This window comes from Xyrauchen texanus, chromosome 8, assembly GCF_025860055.1.
Source record: "Xyrauchen texanus isolate HMW12.3.18 chromosome 8, RBS_HiC_50CHRs, whole genome shotgun sequence".
Classification (NCBI taxonomy): domain Eukaryota; kingdom Metazoa; phylum Chordata; class Actinopteri; order Cypriniformes; family Catostomidae; genus Xyrauchen; species Xyrauchen texanus.
In genome coordinates, this window is record NC_068283.1 from 40,429,922 (window position 1) to 40,449,539 (window position 19,618).

General features: G+C 40.9%; 1 protein-coding gene across 7 annotated transcripts in view; it reads left to right on the plus strand.

The window, feature by feature from the left end:
• The window catches only part of plppr2a (phospholipid phosphatase related 2a), a 34,556-nt gene extending 16,124 nt beyond the window's left edge, over window positions 1–18,432 (plus strand). For 3 of the 7 annotated variants that reach the window (XM_052132346.1, XM_052132347.1, XM_052132348.1), the window contains 5 exons: window positions 4,367–4,487; window positions 4,921–5,171; window positions 7,187–7,363; window positions 13,717–13,844; window positions 15,055–18,432. In XM_052132346.1, the coding sequence (XP_051988306.1) occupies window positions 4,367–4,487; window positions 4,921–5,171; window positions 7,187–7,363; window positions 13,717–13,844; window positions 15,055–15,163 (786 nt within the window). In that variant the 3' untranslated portion in view covers window positions 15,164–18,432. Of the gene's footprint in view, window positions 1–4,366; window positions 4,488–4,920; window positions 5,172–7,186; window positions 7,364–13,716; window positions 14,356–15,054 lie in introns of all 7 variants that reach the window. The other 4 variants (XR_007971109.1, XR_007971110.1, XM_052132349.1 and 1 more) reach the window with 3 other exon arrangements.
• Window positions 18,433–19,618: the final 1,186 nt, after the last annotated feature.

The window sequence follows — 19,618 nt, forward strand, 5'->3', positions numbered from 1 at the left end:
ACACATTTTTCAAGGTAAAATCCGGAAAGTATTCAAAGCGCTTCACTTTTTCCACATTTTGTTATGTTACAGCCTTATTCCAAAAGGATTAAATTCATAATTTTCCTCAAAATTCTACAAAAAATACCCCATAATGACAACGTGAAAGAAGTTTGTTTGAAATCTTTGCAAATGTATTAAATAATAGAAAATGAGAAAATCACATGTACATACACTCAAAACATCCTGTGGGGATGTTTTTCAGCGGCAGATACTGGGAGACTAGTCAGGATCGAGGGAAAATGAATGCAGCAATGTACAGAGACATCCTTGATGAAAACCTGCTCCAGAGCGCTCTGGACCTCAGACTGGGGCGAAGGTTCATCTTCCAACAGGACAACGACCCTAAACACACAGCCAAGATAACAAAGGAGTGGCTACGGGACAACTCTGTGAATGTCCTTTAGTGGCCCAGCCAGAGCCCAGACTTGAACCCGATTGAACATCTTTGGAGAGATCTGAAAATGGCTGTGCACCGACACTCCCCATCCAACCTGATGGAGCTTGAGAGGTCCTGCAAAGAAGATTGGGAGAAACTGCCCAAAAATAGGTGTGCCAAGCTTGTAGCATCATACACAAAAAGACTTGAGGCTGTAATTGGTGCCAAAAGTGCTTCAACACATGTGATTTTTTCACAAAGATTTCAAACAAACTTCTTTCAGGTTGTCATTATGGGGTTGTGGCAGGATGGAGGGCGGGGCTGGGTTGTGATCCTATGCACCCGGTCCCGTATTAGGCTAATTTTGACTCTGTGAGTGTTAAAGGCTGACTGCAGGGGTTCGTGCGGGAGAGAGAGATCGTTAGCGGACATGACCGTCATGTGTGTGTTTGTGTTGTCTTTTAAGTTTCTCATTAACCTATGATTTATATTGAAAAGCCGGTTCTCGCCTCCATTGATCCATTTACAGGGGTATTGTTTGTAGAATTTTGAGGAAAATAATGAATTTAATCCATTTTGGAATAAGGCTGTAACATAACAAAATGTGGAAAAAGTGAAGCGCTGTGAATACTTTCCAGATGCACTGTATATATATATATATATAATTTATTTTTCACCATTATCATGAATTTTAGAGTTCACTGATATCAAGAAGACTTCTCTATCTAAATATATGTGATTAAAAAAAATACAAAAAAATCACTAAAGGTTCTAAAGTGGTCCTCTCTGTTTTATGTCCCTTTTTTCACTTTGATTGGGTGAATGAAAGTTTTTCAAATATATATATATAAAAATAATAGCCAATAGATGTATTAGATCAATTGCAATTTCTATATTTTATTTCTGTAATTTTTGGAGTATTGGTTTTATTGGTGTCTCCCTGTTACATTGTAAACTAGCTGCAACAGATTGTGGGACCACATGGATCTGCCTCCCTCCCGTCCTGAATCTGCCATAGCTGCATGTGTTACTTGTAGTGTGTGTGTTTGTGAGCTTGTTTTTGGGGGGCAAACAGATCTGGAAATATGTCATGCAAAAATTACAATTCTGTCATTGTTTACTCACCCTAAAATCATTCCAAACCTGTTCGACTTTATTTCTTCAGTGGAATACAAAAAGTGCATTTTTGGGAAGTCTTTACAAGGGTTTATTTTCTGAAGTTAAATTAGTGCCTAAAAGATCTGCATATGTACAGTAAGATTTGCAGAAGCGCAAATGAAGTCAGAAGCGTGATAGAAAGAGTTGCATGCGCAGAGGAAGATTCGTGAAAGCGTATCTCAAATTGCATGCGTATTTATTTATTTATTTTTTCAGAAGAAGCTGTCTGTCTGTCACATTATTTAAGCAATCAGTTCAGAGTAAACAGGTCATTGGAAACCTCATTTGATTGGTTACAATAAGCAGATAGACCCGCCTTCTTCTTTGCGCTTGTGAAACTCTTTTGTGTCAAACGTGTGAGGGCAACAAAAGGGAAGACAGATCAATGTATGTCCGATTATTTCTGGAAAATATTACACTTGCATTTTGATTTACACTTTCACAAATCTTAATCTGTGTATGCAAATCATTTAGGCACTATTTTATCTTTATATGATTTGCCATATAATAACTGTCACTTGTCTATGAAGCTCGAAAAAGGACAGAAGACACAACATAAAATCACTGTAACAGTATCGATGAATCTCATGCCCTATATTCCAAGTCTTCTGAAATGATGCAATCAATTTGTGCGATGAACACAATTTAATTTAGGTTGATATTCACTCTCAAATCAAACCATTATGAAAGTGCTGAAATCAAATATTCAGCCTAAGCCGATAACACGGCACCAACTCCCTAAGAGGGCACCAGAAAGTCCACCGGCTGAACTTACTCGCACGTTATATGTTATTCAAGGACCCGAAAGCAGTTGCAGAACACAGACCATCACTTTGCGCTCATATCACACAGTGTAAATTGTATCAAACGCACCTTAAATATAACATCTTGGTGCCCCAGAGAGAGTATGTGATTATAGGAAAGGAGCACGGTGATGCCACCTGAGAGACCGCGGCAGATGGCACTGGCTGCTTGGGGGGGTGAAATCACTGGCATTTCAGCATATGTTTGAACTGTGCGGCTGTCTGTCGTGGCATGAATGCCCGTGTGTAGCCTCAGGCATGAGTATGTTTCTAATCTTCAGAATAAGATGAAACAGCACAAAGATCTCAGGCTTCTAGTCTTTTACTCTATTTCAGAACATATTATAAACAGCATCACTGAACTTAGATTTTCAATATTGAGCTCAGGAATACAACAGACTCTTGTAGCAAACAATTCAACTGCAAAAAATTGAAGAAAACCAAAATCAGAAATTTCCCTATAAATTGATGTTTGTGATGGCACACAAACACAAACGCATTCAAACACTTTAAAAGATGTGTTGATCATGCATCGTTGATGTCACGCTCCATCAGTCTGAATCAGCGGTCAGGTGCTGATCCTGGAAATGTGTGAGGGGAGCGTCGTGTCCCTGTCCATCGCTGTCTCATCTCTGACGTCTGTCTCTGTCTGAGGTCGGGGATTTGATGGCAGTGTTTATGGCAGTGGCTCTCAAGTGGGTTCGCAACGAGGGCAGGGCAATATTGAGATTTTCCAGCCTTCTGATGATATTCAGTATTTTTTAAATGGCTCTCTGGAACAGTTGTTTGTTCATTCTGGGCTATATAGTTGAAAGGAATATTCTGGGTTACAGGGAAGCGCTTACAATGGAAGTGAATGGGGGCCAATCTGTAAACGTTAAAATACTCATTGTTTTATTTCGTTTTTTAAACATATAGCTGCAAGACGTTAACTATATGTGTGTTAACATGATTCTAGTGTGATAAAATCGCTCACTAACCTTTTCTGTGTAAAGTTATATTACATTTTTACAACTTAGTTGCCATGACGTAATGTTGGTGGCAATATCTAGAAGTTTATCTGTGTAGAACAGAGGTCCGCCACAAAAATGTCTATTAAAAATGACTTCACAGCTCAAATAATACATGAGTTTAACAGAAGAATTAATGTAAGGGCTTTTATAAAATTATAAGCTTCAGATTTTTGCCTTTAAACCCTCCACAAAATTGGACCCCATCCACTTCCATTGTAAGTGGATACACTTCCATATGGGAGTGGTGGCCCACAGTCACCACCATTGTGTCCTTGAGCAAGGCACTTAACTCCAGGTTGCTCCGGGGGGGATTGTCCCTGTAATAAGTGCACTGTAAGTCGCTTATTACAGGGACATAAAAGCGTCTGCCAAATGCATAAATGTAAATGTAAGTGCCTGACTTTATTGTAAGGCTCTCTGGAATGCTCTTGAAGTCCTTGAGATTTCATTGCAAATTCGCCACTAAATATTTCCACATGCAAATGAGCTTTGTGCCAAGCTTGCGGAAAATTGTCATTTGTATGTGAAAACCATTAGTGCAAAGTTTGCGGTTAGTTTACCAGAACTACTGTTTGGTAAGGGGTAGGGGTGAAACAATTCACTTATTTTGTGAACGCATCAGTTATAAATCCTGCCGATTCACATCTGTCGATCCTGATATATGACTTTATTTATTTAAAGAAAATGGTCATTAATGTCCACCAATAAATCCTTTAAATATCTTAATTTGTATGTATTTGTTTATGATGTTTATGAAATTGCTTAACAGGATCTTTCAACCAAACAATGAAAATGAAGGGTGACTGGCGACTCTAAAGGAGGCTGGAAACACCCGCTTAACAGGAGTAGGCGCACATTCCCCAACGCTCGGATTTTAACCAGATGGAGCTTCAACATATGAAATAAAAGAGTTTTTTGCAAACTAAAGCAAAGCTTCTTGCCTGTGTGTGATCACTTGTATATTTTCTCTGCAGATTCTGGCTGGTGAGCTGATGGCATTTTTCATGAGGTCAGAGGGCACGCAGGAGAAGATCATAGTCACCGCAGACTGCTGCTACTTCAACCCACTATTGAGACGCATCATACGCTTCCTAGGTGCTTATCAGAAGTAGATGATATCATGAAGATACTCGTTATCTATGGGGTCCACATCATAGTTCACAATTTAAAAGTAACAATTTATAAATTATATTTATTACAGATTAATATTTAAGAATGTATAAATAAAGCTACTGCAACCACAACAGCAAAAAGACCTTTTCCACATTTCACTCATCTTACATTGGATGTTAAAGGGGCACTCCTTAAAAAAGTCTAACTCCTAAACTCCTAAAGACATGAGTTGTAATTTTGAAACATCATGAGACTCCAGTTATATCAGTAACCTTATAAAAGCTGTTTAAATCTACATGGAGAGGGTCCACACATGGGGGCAGCCATGTTAGGATCACATGACCTGCCGAATACTACTCACTTAATCTCAGTAAATGCCTTGTATTTTAAATTAGACTTTTGACCTCTTATCCAGGTGTCTATACCTTCGGCTTGTTCACCACCACCATCTTTGCTAATGCTGGACAGGTAGTGACGGGAAATCAAACGCCTCACTTCCTGTCAGCGTGCAGACCGAACTACACAGCACTGGGCTGCCATTCCAATATACAGTACATCACTGAACGCAAAGCCTGCACTGGAAACCCACTGATTGTCGCATCTGCACGCAAATCTTTTCCCTCTAAAGATGCAGCCATCAGTGTTTATTCTGCAGTTTATACTGTGGTGAGTTCAAGAAGCTGAAATAACTGTCCTTGTGGACATGTAGAGTTTATTTGTGGTCTAAAGACTCTTAATGACAAATAATAAGCAGCGACAGATGTCTATACCGCTCTGCAAAGGCAAAACGCAGAAATTACGACACTAAAACTGCGATGGAGGGGGGCCCTTGGAGATAATTGGCCCAAGGGCCTTTCAAGTCATAGTCCATCCCTGGTCACAGGACATATCATAGTCTAATGGCACTTTTCCACTGCACGTTACGGTTCGACTCGCCTCAACTCTACTCGCTTTACTTTTCTGAGCTTGCATTTCCACTGCAGTTTAGTGCCGCCTCAATGTGGGTGGGATTATAGGCTGATCGTCATAGTTGCACCACCTCTCCTGCGTGACATCATCTTAAATACGACACAAACTGACCAAAACAATAACACGACTACTAGCTGTTAGCTGCTAGCTCATTGTGCTGCATAAAGCAGTTGTTGCATGGTGATTTTACACAAGTGTAACAGTTCAATTGGTCTGGTTGTTTTAGAAGCTTCCAGTAGCTGGTCAACTAAATAATGTGAAGCTTTCAAGCAGAGTATAGAGCTAATGTAACAAAACATGCCATCCTCCATCATGGATCAACGCCAGTCCAGGGCACTCTGCCTCCGGTTTATATTGCGTCCATTTGGTCGAACCACTTCCACTTTTCCTTGATGGTTCTGTAGTCACTTTTAGGGTTTTTACTTTTCCCTACACCGTTGGTAGGTCCGGTGGTAGCCGTGTGTGGCCAACAGCTGAGACTCTTCCTAAGAGACTAAATCGTTTCGCTCATCGCTAACGAGTGGAACGTCTGCACCTCGTTTATTGACCACGGTGTGGTTTTGTGCACAACCATTTATTTTTCACAATTCAAAAGTCGCGTGAACAAATGATACTGCGATCGCTGTTGCTAACTTTAAAACTAGCGGGTTAATGTTGTGTGTCGGAAATCCAGTGGCGCTGGTAGTGACGATTCTCCCTGACCAAGCATTGATCTGCAGGATTTTGACGTCACATTTAGTATCGGCTCACTTGGAACCTCGACTGAGGTGGTACTAAAAAAAGTATCATGTACCTGGTACTATCCACAGTGAAAACCCCCAAAAAGCGAGCAGAGTTGAGTTGAGTCGAGTTGTACCGTCCAGAGGAAAAGCCCCATAAGGATCCGTTCAGACCAAAAGCAGCACAGCAAATGGACAGAATAAAGGTGTTGCGAGACATATTTTAAGTTTAAGTTCTTTTTAACTTGTTGTGCAGTCTAAAAAACAAAGATGTCCACCTGCCGTATGTTTACATGGAAATAAAAAACAAAAACAAACAAAACAACATCCCAGACAGAGGGAAACATGAATGATCATAACGCAAAACAATTTTACAAAAATGCGTAGTTACTGTGTTTTGCCTTTGTAGGTCATTATAGTTATAAACATTCTTTCATTAAAACATTAGTTGTTGTTGGCTGGTGGCTATGACTAAAAAACTGCTACGATGATGTTTCCCAGTGTTGTGTTGGAACTTGTATTTTAAAGCTTATTCTTAGTTAATAATATTCCATCTTGCAATAAAAAAAGATTTAATATATAAATTTAAAAACAGCATTTAATATAACCTGCTAAATTTCTGGAAACATGGCTAGATTACTTGTATAAAAAAAAAAGAGACCAGTTTAGACTACCATGAATTTCTGTGCTTCTCCAGCTGGTTTATGCTGGTTAGTTCTGGTTTGGTGCTGGTTTAGATGGTGGACCAGCAAAGCCACGCTGATTCACTACAAAACTTGAGCAGCATGATCTTTCTGGTTGACTATGAGGTCTTTGTAGTTAAGCGTGTCAAGTAAGATGCTTTATCACATGCTGGAAACCAATGCCTAGACATAACATAGTCCAGTTCCAGCTTTACTGGTATTTTCAGCAGGTTTCTAAAGCCATGTAGCAATTTGTCTGATTGTACTGGCCACGGGCATATTCTTCACCACTGTCTGTCTGTGGTTGCAGATGTATGTGACGTTGGTGTTTAGGACTAAAGGGACGCGTTTGACTAAGCCCACGCTCAGTCTGACTCTTCTGTGTCTGGCCATGCTGGTGGGTGTGGTCAGAGTGGCCGAATATCGCAATCACTGGGCGGACGTCCTCGCAGGATACTTCACCGGCGGAGCCATTGCTGTCTTTCTGGTGAGAGTGTGTGCAGTCTAGGTGTTACAGTGAGGGATGGGTAGGTGTCATTTATGGGTGGGTTGTCCCCACTACTTTTTGAATGAGCTTGCATCTGGGAAGTGTCAGAAGAAACATATCCAGTTTCCTCACAAGTGTTATTTTGAATGCTATGATGAGTGCTCGCTGAGGATGTTATCAGGGTTCTCTCATGATACATCCATTAAAATACAGATGCAATCTTGGTTTATTGAAATAAAAAGTTTAATTATGTGGATTAGAACCCGGAACATTTTGTAATAGAGGCGAAAATGTTACAACCAGACCAACAAGCCAAAGCTTGCAAAGCAATCCACGTATTTATCCACTGTCTTACAAATTCCCGGGATCGACTGTGGAAAATGTAGGTTGGAAATGATCAAATAAAATTACAAATTGATCTGAAAGAATGACATTGTAGTTTAAATAATTTTAAGTTATTGTTTTTACATTTGATTTCAGTTTGAACAGTTTTAGCAAATACTCTTCTACAGACCTAATCTCTGGATCAACACATCACATTGATCATTTATTGATTAAAACTAGAGATTGGCTGATAACTGATTAATCGGCCAATAGTTTAAAACAAATTCTTAGTATTTCCATGATGTGAAGGGTACAGATATTGAGTTTACAAAAGTCCAAAATACATAAAATCCCAGAGGACTTATTAGTCAACCAAAATCTAATAATAACCTGAACAATGTAAGATTTGGGGCATAATGCAGGAATTTTAACTATAAACAAGCCTGAAAAACACTGGGGACGCTTATTTTGCAATGACAGAAAAACTTTAAAGACTATATTCTCTAGAAGAAGGGTTTTATTATATGTATTACACCAGATAAGGTTTGAGGAATAAGGTTTATTATTATGTGAAGTTGGAGACAAAATATACTGTTTGTGCTGACGAAGCACTTTTTTCCATTTTGTTGCATTTGTCTTTGCATGTCATCACTTCAATTAACGCCTGACTATCTAATCTGATAAGAGATATGCTTTGAAATGAGGATTTAAATATGAATGAATGTTTATAATGAGGAGAGATTTAGAAAAGAAAATCCCCATCAGGTGCCAGTGAGTGATTTATTTCACCTCTAGAGGCCATTTTATACTGTTGCACCAAGTCGTTCTTACTGTCGAATCCTCCAGCACTGGCAAGTATCAGCACTATTTTAGCTGAAAACCAATAATTCCAACTAAAGCAACTATCGGCATGATTAATTGGTAAAACCTAAATATTGGCCTGCCTGTAAACAAAAAGGGTTTGGTGCATAATTAATATTCATGAGCATTAGAATTTCTTAATGTCACAGTTAGCCCAGTGGTACTTAAACTTTCTTACTTCATAAGGGTTAGGAAACCCACCTACTTAATCCCCAATATTTTGGACCTCAGGCTATGAACAATTCTCGAAATGGGCGGAACGATATGTAAATATGTGGAATGGTATTGTGGGTGGGAAGAGGGAAGATAGAAGGGGGTCAAGAAGAGCTACTTCCAAACACACACACAACAGTGATGGCTGCAATGTGGATAAACCACAAATTATGAGTGAAGATGAACGTCTCAGTTACTGTCGTAACCTCCGTTCCCTGATGGAGGAAATGAGACATTGTGTCGATGTAGTGACACTAGGGGTCACTCTTGGGAGCCCCAAAACACCTTCAAATCTTTGAGAAAAGGCCAATGGGAATTGGCAAGTGGAATTTGCATGACTGGCTCAACCCGGAGATTGTAAAATCTCGCAAAGGTATTGGGAGTTGCCCAGCCCGCTGCTCTGCTGATGTCTGCTAGAGAGGTGCCATTGGCCAGTGCCCAAGAGGATACCACACTCCTTTAGTGTTCTCAAACCTGCAAGGGGGCAGGCATGGCCTGGGTCTGGTAGGCCAATGCGATCCACGATCCAGTGGGCAAGCCTCTGTTTGGAGACAGCATTCCCTTTCCGCTGTCCACCAAATCAGAAAAAGAGCTGCTCAGACCGTCTAAAGCTCTGCGTGCGATCCAAATAGATGCACAAAGCACGCACCGGACACAGCAATGATAAGGCTGGGTCTGCCACCTTCCTGGGCAGTGCTTTCAGGCTCAACACCTGATCCCTAAAAGGGGTCGTGGGAACCTTGGGCACATAATGACTCAGGATCACGTGAGAGTCTTCCGGACCGAACTCTAGGCATGTTTCGCTTACAGAGAACGGTTGCAGGTCCCCAACCCTCTTGATGAAAGTCAGCATGGTCAGGAGGGCGGTCTTTAATGAGACAGCCTTTAACTCTACTGACTCCAGTGGCTCAAATAGTGCTCTCCAAAAGCCCAGCAGGACCACGGAGAGGTCCCATGAGGGAAAGAAGCATGGCCTAGGAGGTCTCCTGTTGCATCTCAGGAACCTGATGATCAGGTCGTGCTTACCAAGGAACTTACATTCACATTTATGCATTTGCCAGATGCTTTTATACAAAGTGACTTACAGTACACTGGACAATCCCCCCGGAGCAACCTGGAGACACAATGGTGGTGGCTGTGGGGATCGAAACAGCGACTTCTGATTAACAGTTATTTGCTTTAGCCCACTACGCTACTACCACTCCCAACTGTGTTGTGGTGCACTGTTATAGTAGCTACTTACACCTTCAGGGTAAAGGGGGACAGCCACACCCCAGCTACTTCTGCAGGAAGGAAAGTACTGACCCGACTGCAATTCTCTGGGGGTCTTCACTACGGGAAGAACACCACTTTGCGAACACTCAGCACTTCAGGGAATACAGCTGCCTTGTAGAAGGAGCCCTGGCCTGAGTGATTGTGTTTACCACTGTCGAGGAGCATTGCTTCGACCAGAGGCGACTGCGCTGAGGGGGACCTCAAAGCACTTGCCTTGTGCCACGTACCCGGCATAGCGACTGAGGAGGAGGGCATGACTTTGTCAGTTCGTCATGCACTTTCAGGAAGAAAGGGATATTGGGGGGGGGGCATGGCCGTGAGCGGCACCCTAAACCCAGGAACCAATCATCTAGCCAGGGGAGGATGGAGGGTTCCAGTCCAACCGATACTCGCGGTGGCCCAGGCAAGCATAGCGGTCAGCTCTGCATCGGCCTCGGACTAGGCGGGCAGACCCGAAGGTGGCAGCCCAGTCAAGTCCTCGGCGTCCGACATCACCAGTGTGCTCTCCGATACAGCAATAGAGAACTCAATGAGTTGGTCTCATCTCGGAACTCAACGGGGGCAAACGAGCATGCTGGGGAACGGGAGGTCCACGGGGATTTACCCGGTTAGACCGTGCCCATTGAACTCCCCAAATCACCTCCAGCACCAGTCGGGCCGGCCTCGTACCCTTTGGGTAGAAGGAGCAGCGCGGGTGGCGGCTGAAGTGGCTTTCCCAGGGGCGTCATCTGCACTAATCGTGCAGAATGAGAAAAAAATGCTGGAATGCGCCGTATTTCCAACAGCATACGCTTCTTTCAGAGGTGAATGGAAAAGCTGTAGTATTCAGCTTGCTGATAGAAAAAATCTGAATAAGAATGGGCATTCCTTCTCCTTTTATACCCGTATGTGGGAAGTGGCACGCAAATTCCACTTGCTAATTCCCATTGGCCTTTTCTCAAAGAAATGTAAGTTGTTTTGGGGCTCCCAGAGTGACCCCTAGTGTCACTGCATCGACACAACATTGAGTGAGTGACATAAGGGGAACAAAAGAGTTTGGGGCTGTATATTAATCATGGGACAAATGTGTGAAGAGTGAAGATGATAGAACCTATTACATATCTGCAGTGTTTAACTGCTTTGTTACTAGATTTAGTGACTTTTTGACCCTCTGGGTGAGTAAAAGAGACATCTAGTGACTTTAGTAACAATCTTCAACATCTGGCGACACAAAATAACATCAGCTCTATCGTGACTGATGTCTAATTTTTCTCTGTGTTCTAGCATCCCCCTGTCTTACAAGTAATATGACTGACCTGCATGCCATCTGCAGTTGGATTTATGAGCAAATGGATGTTCTATTAATCTAATGACTTTACATGTTGTTGGTATTTGTTGAGACAATCTCATTCTCATTTCATGTGCATGCTCTCAGTTTAGAGGGAGAAGAAAAGTCAGCATACAACAATAGAAGAGCATTGAGAAATTATCAAGCAGGACAAGAGAGAGAAAGAGAGAGAGAATGGAATGGATTTGAACCCCTGATCTATAATAAAGTGTAAAGATAAGTGATATGAACAACAGATGAGGTGTCACTGTCAAAAAGTCATTGTGACACAGTAACGCTGGCACAAGAAATACACACTGGTTCAGCATCATAGAACAGATATGTTTAAAAAATAAGATATCATATATTATCTCCAAAACAGCTCCACATAAGGCATTATAAGGCATATAGATCCATGTTTAAAAATTAATAATAATAAAACATCCCTGCTGCCTTCCCATGGTTGCTATTGCTAGGATAATTTTGGACTTTAATTAAAAAAAATATATATATATATAAACCAATAAATATAAATAACTAAATATAAATCCCCCACTTTATGAATGTTCAATTAGTGATAGCTACATGAATAGCAGTTAAATACTAATTGTTAAATCATTAGTTTAATATATATGGTTCTACACCTTTAAAGAATTGCCATAGCTTTTTTACGCCAATTCATTTACATGTGTAAACGGGACGTCTTGCATTATAAATGACATCATCACATGATTTAGCTACTTTTAGCAACATTTCAGCAAAACTTTGGCAACTTCCCATGAGAAATAGTTGGCAACATTGATTTGTTCAAACCTTTGAGAATGAAATAAGAACAGAATTCAGAGCAGACATTAACATCAAAACCAGCACTGCTTTGAGACTTTACAATAATTCATAGATATTTTTTCTTACAAAGTGTGTTTTGGGTTTAATGCAAGTTAAACTCTATAGTCATCATTGTGGCATAATCTCTTTTTCTAAAGAAACAAGTCTCACATACCACATACCATGAAAGTAAACGGGTCCGATACACAAAACATAAACACACTGTTTTTAAAAGTATACCCACAATACTTAAGTATTATACGTTTTACTTTAATGCTAAAATCGCCCTAATCGATAACATTTCTTACTAACCTTGTTTGCATAAAGTTATCCAATATTTAAACTCCATTGTCATGACGACGTAACACCGGTAAACAATGTGCATATAACCCGGAAATTTTATGTAAAATAGATAAAAATAGAGTTTACTTAACTTTAAGTTTTCATCATTGTCTTCTGTTTTTGAACAAGCTCTCATGTTACCATGCTTATGATCAGACGCATGGCGAGAAGCCTCTACAAATACACCTGGAATACACAGCTGCTTCACATTTGAAATGGATCAGTGGTTGGTGTTGTGCTGAAATTAGATTCCCTAGTATCTTTATGTTTAGGGGTGGGCTTTAGGAATGGGGACCAATGACCACCTACTATAGTTAAGGCTAGGAGTGGGTGTAGGGATAAGCTTTAGGGATAAGGACCAATAGGGTAGCGGGGAGTCAAAATCTGGTGGGGAGTCAAATTTCAGCACAACAAGTGGCTGGTGATGTGCTGAAATTGTATTACCTAGTATCTTCATGTTTAGGGGTGGGCTTTAGGGATAGTGACCAATGACCCCTACTATGGTTAAGATTAGGGGTGGGTGTAGGGATAGGCTTTAGGGATAAGGACCAATAGGGTAGCAGGGAGTACAAATCTGGCGGGGAGTAAAATTTGGCACAAGAAATTCTTGCGCTGGTCCGGTTATGGGCTGCATTGCATTTTGTGAAGTGATTTCAATCTGGCCACGATGTTTAGTGTAAAAATCCACTATCATGTCTGCTCCTTGTGTGCTGTTGAGGTCTCGCATCTGCGGAACAGCTGTTAGGTCCATGAGTTTCAATTTTCTGCTGTAATGTGAGGGCATGCATGAGGCAGCACTGTAAATGGACGGAAGCATTCCTTCTCATGAATAATGTGAAAAAACTCAGAATCCAGTGACGTAAATACATGATGTCCTACCAATAATAAGTTTACGCATTTACCTAATTTTTGTGACGTTGCTTCAACTTTAGTTTTGAAACCAGAATAACGAAATGGCTCAATAAAATGAAAAAATAACCACTTTCCCCTTAACAAAAAACATAATGAGTGCTATAATTTTTTTCAGTGATGTGCAACCTATATATATCTGTTTACTTCTCAAAAAATGTGTTTGGGGGTTTCATGACCATTCTTTAATGGTAAATTCGTCCCTTTCTTTCCTTGTTGCTATCTACATCGATTTCTCCCTTGCTTCATTTTACTCCCTCTCTATTCTGTTTCTTTCTTCTCTTTTCACTCTCTCAAGGTGACGTGTGTCATTAACAACTTCCAGCAGACAAAGCCCCCTCCCCTGCCAACACGATCCCAGCGTCCTGAGTCTGTGCTGGGCATGCCCATGGTAGCGCTGCCCTGTGTAGAGAGTCCACTTGAAAAGTTAAGTGGCACTCAGGTAAGGGGTGGGAGCGGGTTAGTGGCAGGGCTGCACACATAATTGGGATGGAAAACGCCCCCCCTGTCCTTCTGTTTTTGACCCAGTGGACCCTAATGTGTCTCCTAAGACCAACCTGACCCTCCTTGTCCCTGCACTAACATGTCCTACCTGCACAAACACCAACCACAACCCTACAACCCAAACACCAACTCTGGCACCTTGCAATCCCACTGAAGCTTTGGAAGATTGAGCTACCCATTTAAAGAGACTTTGCTGTCCTGAAGAGACATTTTTTTTTCGAATCCTTTTATTTTAATTTATTTTGCTGTGAAGCAACAGAGGGCCACAATTTTTAGTGCTGTTAACTGTACTGCTGCCTGATTCCTCAATGCCCAAATGAGTTCATTTTCATGAGACAGCTCTGGACATGCAACATCTAGAGTCCCTTTACTACAAAGGTCAATGGATTCTAACCATGCACAACTTCAAAGATGGAGAGCTGGTAGCCAAAAGGTCAAGGGTATCACTGCCTTTAGATGGCTCATTTGATTTGGAGGAATTCTAGGGGGATGATGACACTGTGAGCCTCCCTTCGTAGGTCACCCTCATTTTCCTCACTTTTTAGACTACTTTGTCTCTTTTTCTCACTTCGATCATACAGTCATCCTTCGGTTTTATATTTTAAGCCTGAAACATTCTCTTTGCAAGTACATGAATGCCGGCTCCTCTAGCTTTGCAAGCTCAATTTCATGTGTTGTTGCGTTCCAAAATGTGCAAGACCACAATTCAATGCGAGGATGCATTGCATTCTTAATGTTGCCACAAGAGGCGCTATAGCGAACTGTCATGGCGGTGCAACAATTCAAAGAGATTATTGCGGAGTTGAAGTCAATATATTTATAGGAAACTACCTGAATAATAACACATCCAGTTGAATGACACAGACTTTTGAATGCATCTCTATTGCCCCCCTGAGTACTGAGGACCGCACGTTGTTCAAACGGGCCGCACGTTGGCCAAACGCTCTCATTTGTATACAAGTACTTGCATAAAGTGTGTTTCTGGCCGTACTCATTTATTCTCTAGTCAAACGCCATCACCCTACCTGAACACATTTTTTCACCTCTCTTCTTTTTCAAATCAGTCTTGGTTTCTCATTCTTTCATTCTCTCTTTCTACCCCCTCCTCACACTCTCTCTCCCCCCCTTACAGACTCCAAGGGGATCTCCATTCACTGAGATCACATGACCATCAGCCTCATCGGTTTCCCGTCCCCCCCGATGTCCTCATACCGTCTCGCTCCATGTCCAGCGAAGTCTAGACCAGCCGTCCCAGCACTTGCGCCACTGTGCCGCCCACCCTTCAGGACGCTCCACCACTCTGCTCCGTTCCTACTCTACGCAGGTCTAGGTTTCATCCCGTCCAACCTCCATCCTCCATATTACACCATGCCACCAATAGGGCCTCCACAAACCGCTCAAACAAACCAATGACAGTGAAGAGGCACCTTTAGAGAGATCTCAAATGAAAATCGACTAGGCAACTTGATGTTACTTGTCATGAGTTTGTTTGGTCAGGGAGTGGAGAATTTGCACCTGTAAGGACATCTGGACCTCTCAAAACCAGCCCATCCTACCTTTCCTGGGAAACCGATGAAGTCTTGAACAGCTTGTTGCTAAAATGCAGAACTCCCAAGAGGCTGCAATTTATTGTATATCAGTTCAGATGTAAATACTTGTACATTTTTATTCCATTTTTTAAAAATGGCATGTCCATTTTGATTGTGTTTATAGCACTTATGGTCATCACACAGTTTGTAAATCTGTTCATGGAGTATCCATTGGTTTGTCTCTGTTTCCCACTTAAGAAGACAATATTATATTGTACATAAAGACTCATGAACAAACACCACAGCATTATTTTCAATACTTTGTGTGTTTGTGTTCTTCTGTGCTCACAAAAGGTTTCTCCATCAGCAACATGTAATGCACAGGGTTAAAAGAGCTGTTGGACATGATGACATTTTCATTAATGTTGCCTCAAGACATTTGTACTGTCAATAATCAACAGTGGAATGATCTCTTCGACTCTCAAGAGAAAGCAGGAACACCACCGTGAATCACACAGTAACGCCTGTATTGTAATCATTATTCACAATTGTAAATTAAAGTTTTTTTTTTCTTGTATAGTGAAGACGTTTTTCACATTTGTATGAGCACATGTGTTCCCAAGAGTTCCCAAAATCATTGTATATTTATGATGTTGTTATAATGTTACCTTGCAATGATTTCATCCCGGGTGTTTGCAAATAGCACAGAATGCTATACTGCAGTACTGATTTTTTTCTATTTTCAAATGATTGCATTCATTTTAAAGACCCAATGAAATGAAAATGAAAGTTGTGTCTCGACGCCACGGGTTCCCCCCACCAGCAGCCATCACGGAGCTGCTGCGCATAAGCGAACGGGCGGCCATGCTTCCTGAAGCTCAGGGACCGGTAAAGCTGCCGACTCTGCTCTGGGGTCCGATCGACTCGTTGGTGGATGGCCTTCTACAGGTGGCTGTAGTAAAGGAGGCTTCTGTTTGTGTTAGCTTTGAGGTTATCTACAACGATCAGCCACAATGTTAAAACACCTGCCTAATATTGTGTAGGTCCAACAGCACCAACCCGCATCTCAGAATAGCATTCAGAGATTATATTCTTGGCACCACAATTGTACAGAGTGGTTATCTGAGTTACTGTAGACAGTTCGAAACAGTCTGGCCATTCTCTGTTGACCTCTCTCATCAACAAGGCATTTCAATCTGCAGAACTGCCCCTCACTGGATGTTTTTTGTTTTTGGCACCATTCTGAGCAAATTCTAGAGACTGTTGTGCATGAAACTCCCTGGAGATCAGCAGTTACACAAATACTCAATGCTAGTGTACTCCTAAAAGTTAACAAAATAAATTTTTAGCTGATAGTCTTTCTCTTCCTTGGAAACTGACCAAAAATATTGATGACTCATCTTGCACTAATGGGCGTATACATATTTCTGTCCAATAAAATGCTCGCTCAACAATGAGAATGACCCCTCCCCCTACATTATAAACACCGTACCTTTACAAAGACATTGGCTTTGAACACTGAAAGACCCCAGTTATCAAAAACCTTGAAATATCCGAGAATTTTAAAATTGGGATTTTTTAATTTTTTATCCCAGACAAAAAGTCATGGAAATGAGATCAAATCTTAAAAGGTTAATGGGAATTTCTATTGTGAATATGCATTTGTCTAGTTATGCTCAGGTCTAAAATATTTAATTGGCTAGTAATTGCTCTTCAGGAGTGCAATCTCTATAAAATATTTTTTCTTATCCATTATCCAGAAAAAACACAGGGCAAAATCATGTAAATATAATAGAAATGTTTTGGTCAAAAGTGTGGGAAACCTGTTAGATATGTCCAAAAACTTTTAGGGTCTGTAATGTTCCTCAAAATATGTCTGAATTTGGTGTCACGGGCAGCTAAAATGTTGTGCTGCTTAAATATGCATGTGCTCATGACTGATCGTCGACTGTAATATCTGATTTTCACTATTTCCCAGGCCAGTGTCAGTTTGTCTACAAATATGCACAGCGGTATACTAAATGATTTGGCTGTATGTTCTGTACCATAGGCTAAGTGTTTTGCTTTTTATTACTTAGAGCACTGGCTACTGCTGTCTATATTTCCTTTTGTATGTTTAATTTGAATCATGTTTCTTTTAAGGCTTTTTAAAAAATAGTGTTTGCACAAATTTGAACTGTTCAGTAAGCTGTGTAATCAAGCTATGTTTATTAATCAGATGAGTGTAAACTTCCAGTCTAGCTGCATCCCAAGCGGACACAAATTAGCGTTTTATTTAACATTAGCTGTTCGATCTGTCTGATGACCCCTAAGCTTTTCATCCTCGCACCAGGTCTGACCTCTGCCACAATCTATGCCATGTACAGATACTCTCTGTGTTGGAAGAGCACCATTTCCACATGCTTAGGAACACTCTTACACACCCTTAAAATACCTTAAAGGGGAAGTGTGTAATTTTTGTAGCGTCAGAATTCCAACAAGAATGACTCTCCGTACCTGCCACTTGTTGTACACACAGATAGTCCCACCCCCAAACTCACGCTATTGGTTGAGACAAAGTTAATATGTCGGGCTGGATGGGCCACTCAAACAAACAGCAATGTTTTGATAGCGACACGGAGGCACAGTGTTTGCACTTTTCGGGGAAATCAACCAACAAATCCTTTACTTACAATGGTCTCTGTAATTGGAAACATGGAAAAGATTACACACTTCAACTTTAAAAGTCTTTTACCTGTAGCCATCCCCTCTCTTCTTCTTTCACACACAAATACAACTCATACAAAATAAAAATGATGTTTGTACAGTTTTGCAAATAAGACTTTTTGTATTAAAAAAAGGGAAAAAAAGAGAGAGTTTTGCACATGATACACACCTGAATAATTTGTTGCATTGTTACTTTAGTAACCATTGTTTATATAAACCCAATTAATCATTGACTAAATCTGTGTTTTGGGTAACTGAATAAAGTAAATGTGTGAAATGCCTCTGACTAGTTCTGTGACATCATTATTTATTATTAGTTCAGGTTCAGTCAAATACCTTCTGTTTCATCTGTAAGGAATTTCCCCATATGACAAAAAGAGCAAAGTATCCTAAATCTACTTTATTACTACATATCAATCAATGCACTAAAGGCCCACCTTAAAAGGGATAGCTCTTCCAAAAAGTTAAATGTACTCACCCTCATGCCATCAGATGTGTATGACTTTCTTCTTCTTCTGCAGAGCACAAGAGAAGATTTTTAAAAGAATATCTTAGCTCAGTAGGTCCTCACAATGCAAGTGAATGGGTACCAAAGCACAAAAAGTCATCATAAAAGTGGTTAAATCCATGTCTTCAGAAGTTATATGAAAAGAGTGGGTGAGAAACAGATCAATATTAAAGTTATTTGTTTACTGTGGCAGGGCGGAGGGCGGGGCCGGGTCGTGATCCTACACACCGGTCCGTATTAGGCTAATCAAGCCTCCGAGAGAGAGAGAGAGAGAGAGAGAGAGAGAGAGAGAGAGAGAGAGAGAGAGAGAGAGAGAGAGAGAGACAAACACACACATGACGGACATGTCCGTAAACAATCTCTCTCTCCCGCACGATCCTCTGCAGTCGACCTTTATCCCTCTCGAAGGCTTGATTAGGCTAATACGTGACCGGGTGTGTAGGATCACGACCCTGCCCCGCCCTCCGCCCTGCCACATTTACTATAAATCTCCATTTTCATTTTCAATTCCACATTCTTCTTCTTTAGGTTTGCATTCTACGTGCATATCGCCACCTACTGGGCAGGGAGGAGAACTAGTACAAATATTGATCTGTTTCTCACCTACACCTATACATTTCCTCTTTCACATTCTTCTTCTGTTTTTGGTGATTCTTCATTTATATCGCCACCTACTGGGCAGGGAGAAGAATTTACAATAAGAAATGACTTTGAGTGAAAGTCACACACATCTGGGATAGCATGAGGGTGAGTAAATAATGAGAGAATTTCCATTTTTGGGTGAACTGTCCCTTTAAGCTGGGATAGCAGAAAATATTTCAAGTCACACACTTCAGTTTTAAGGTTGGCTGGGTCAAGTAACAAACTAAACTGTTATCTTCTCATGGTTCCCACTGCCTGTCACTGCAAACAAATGACTGTACACAGCTAGGGGGCACACAAAAAATCTTAGT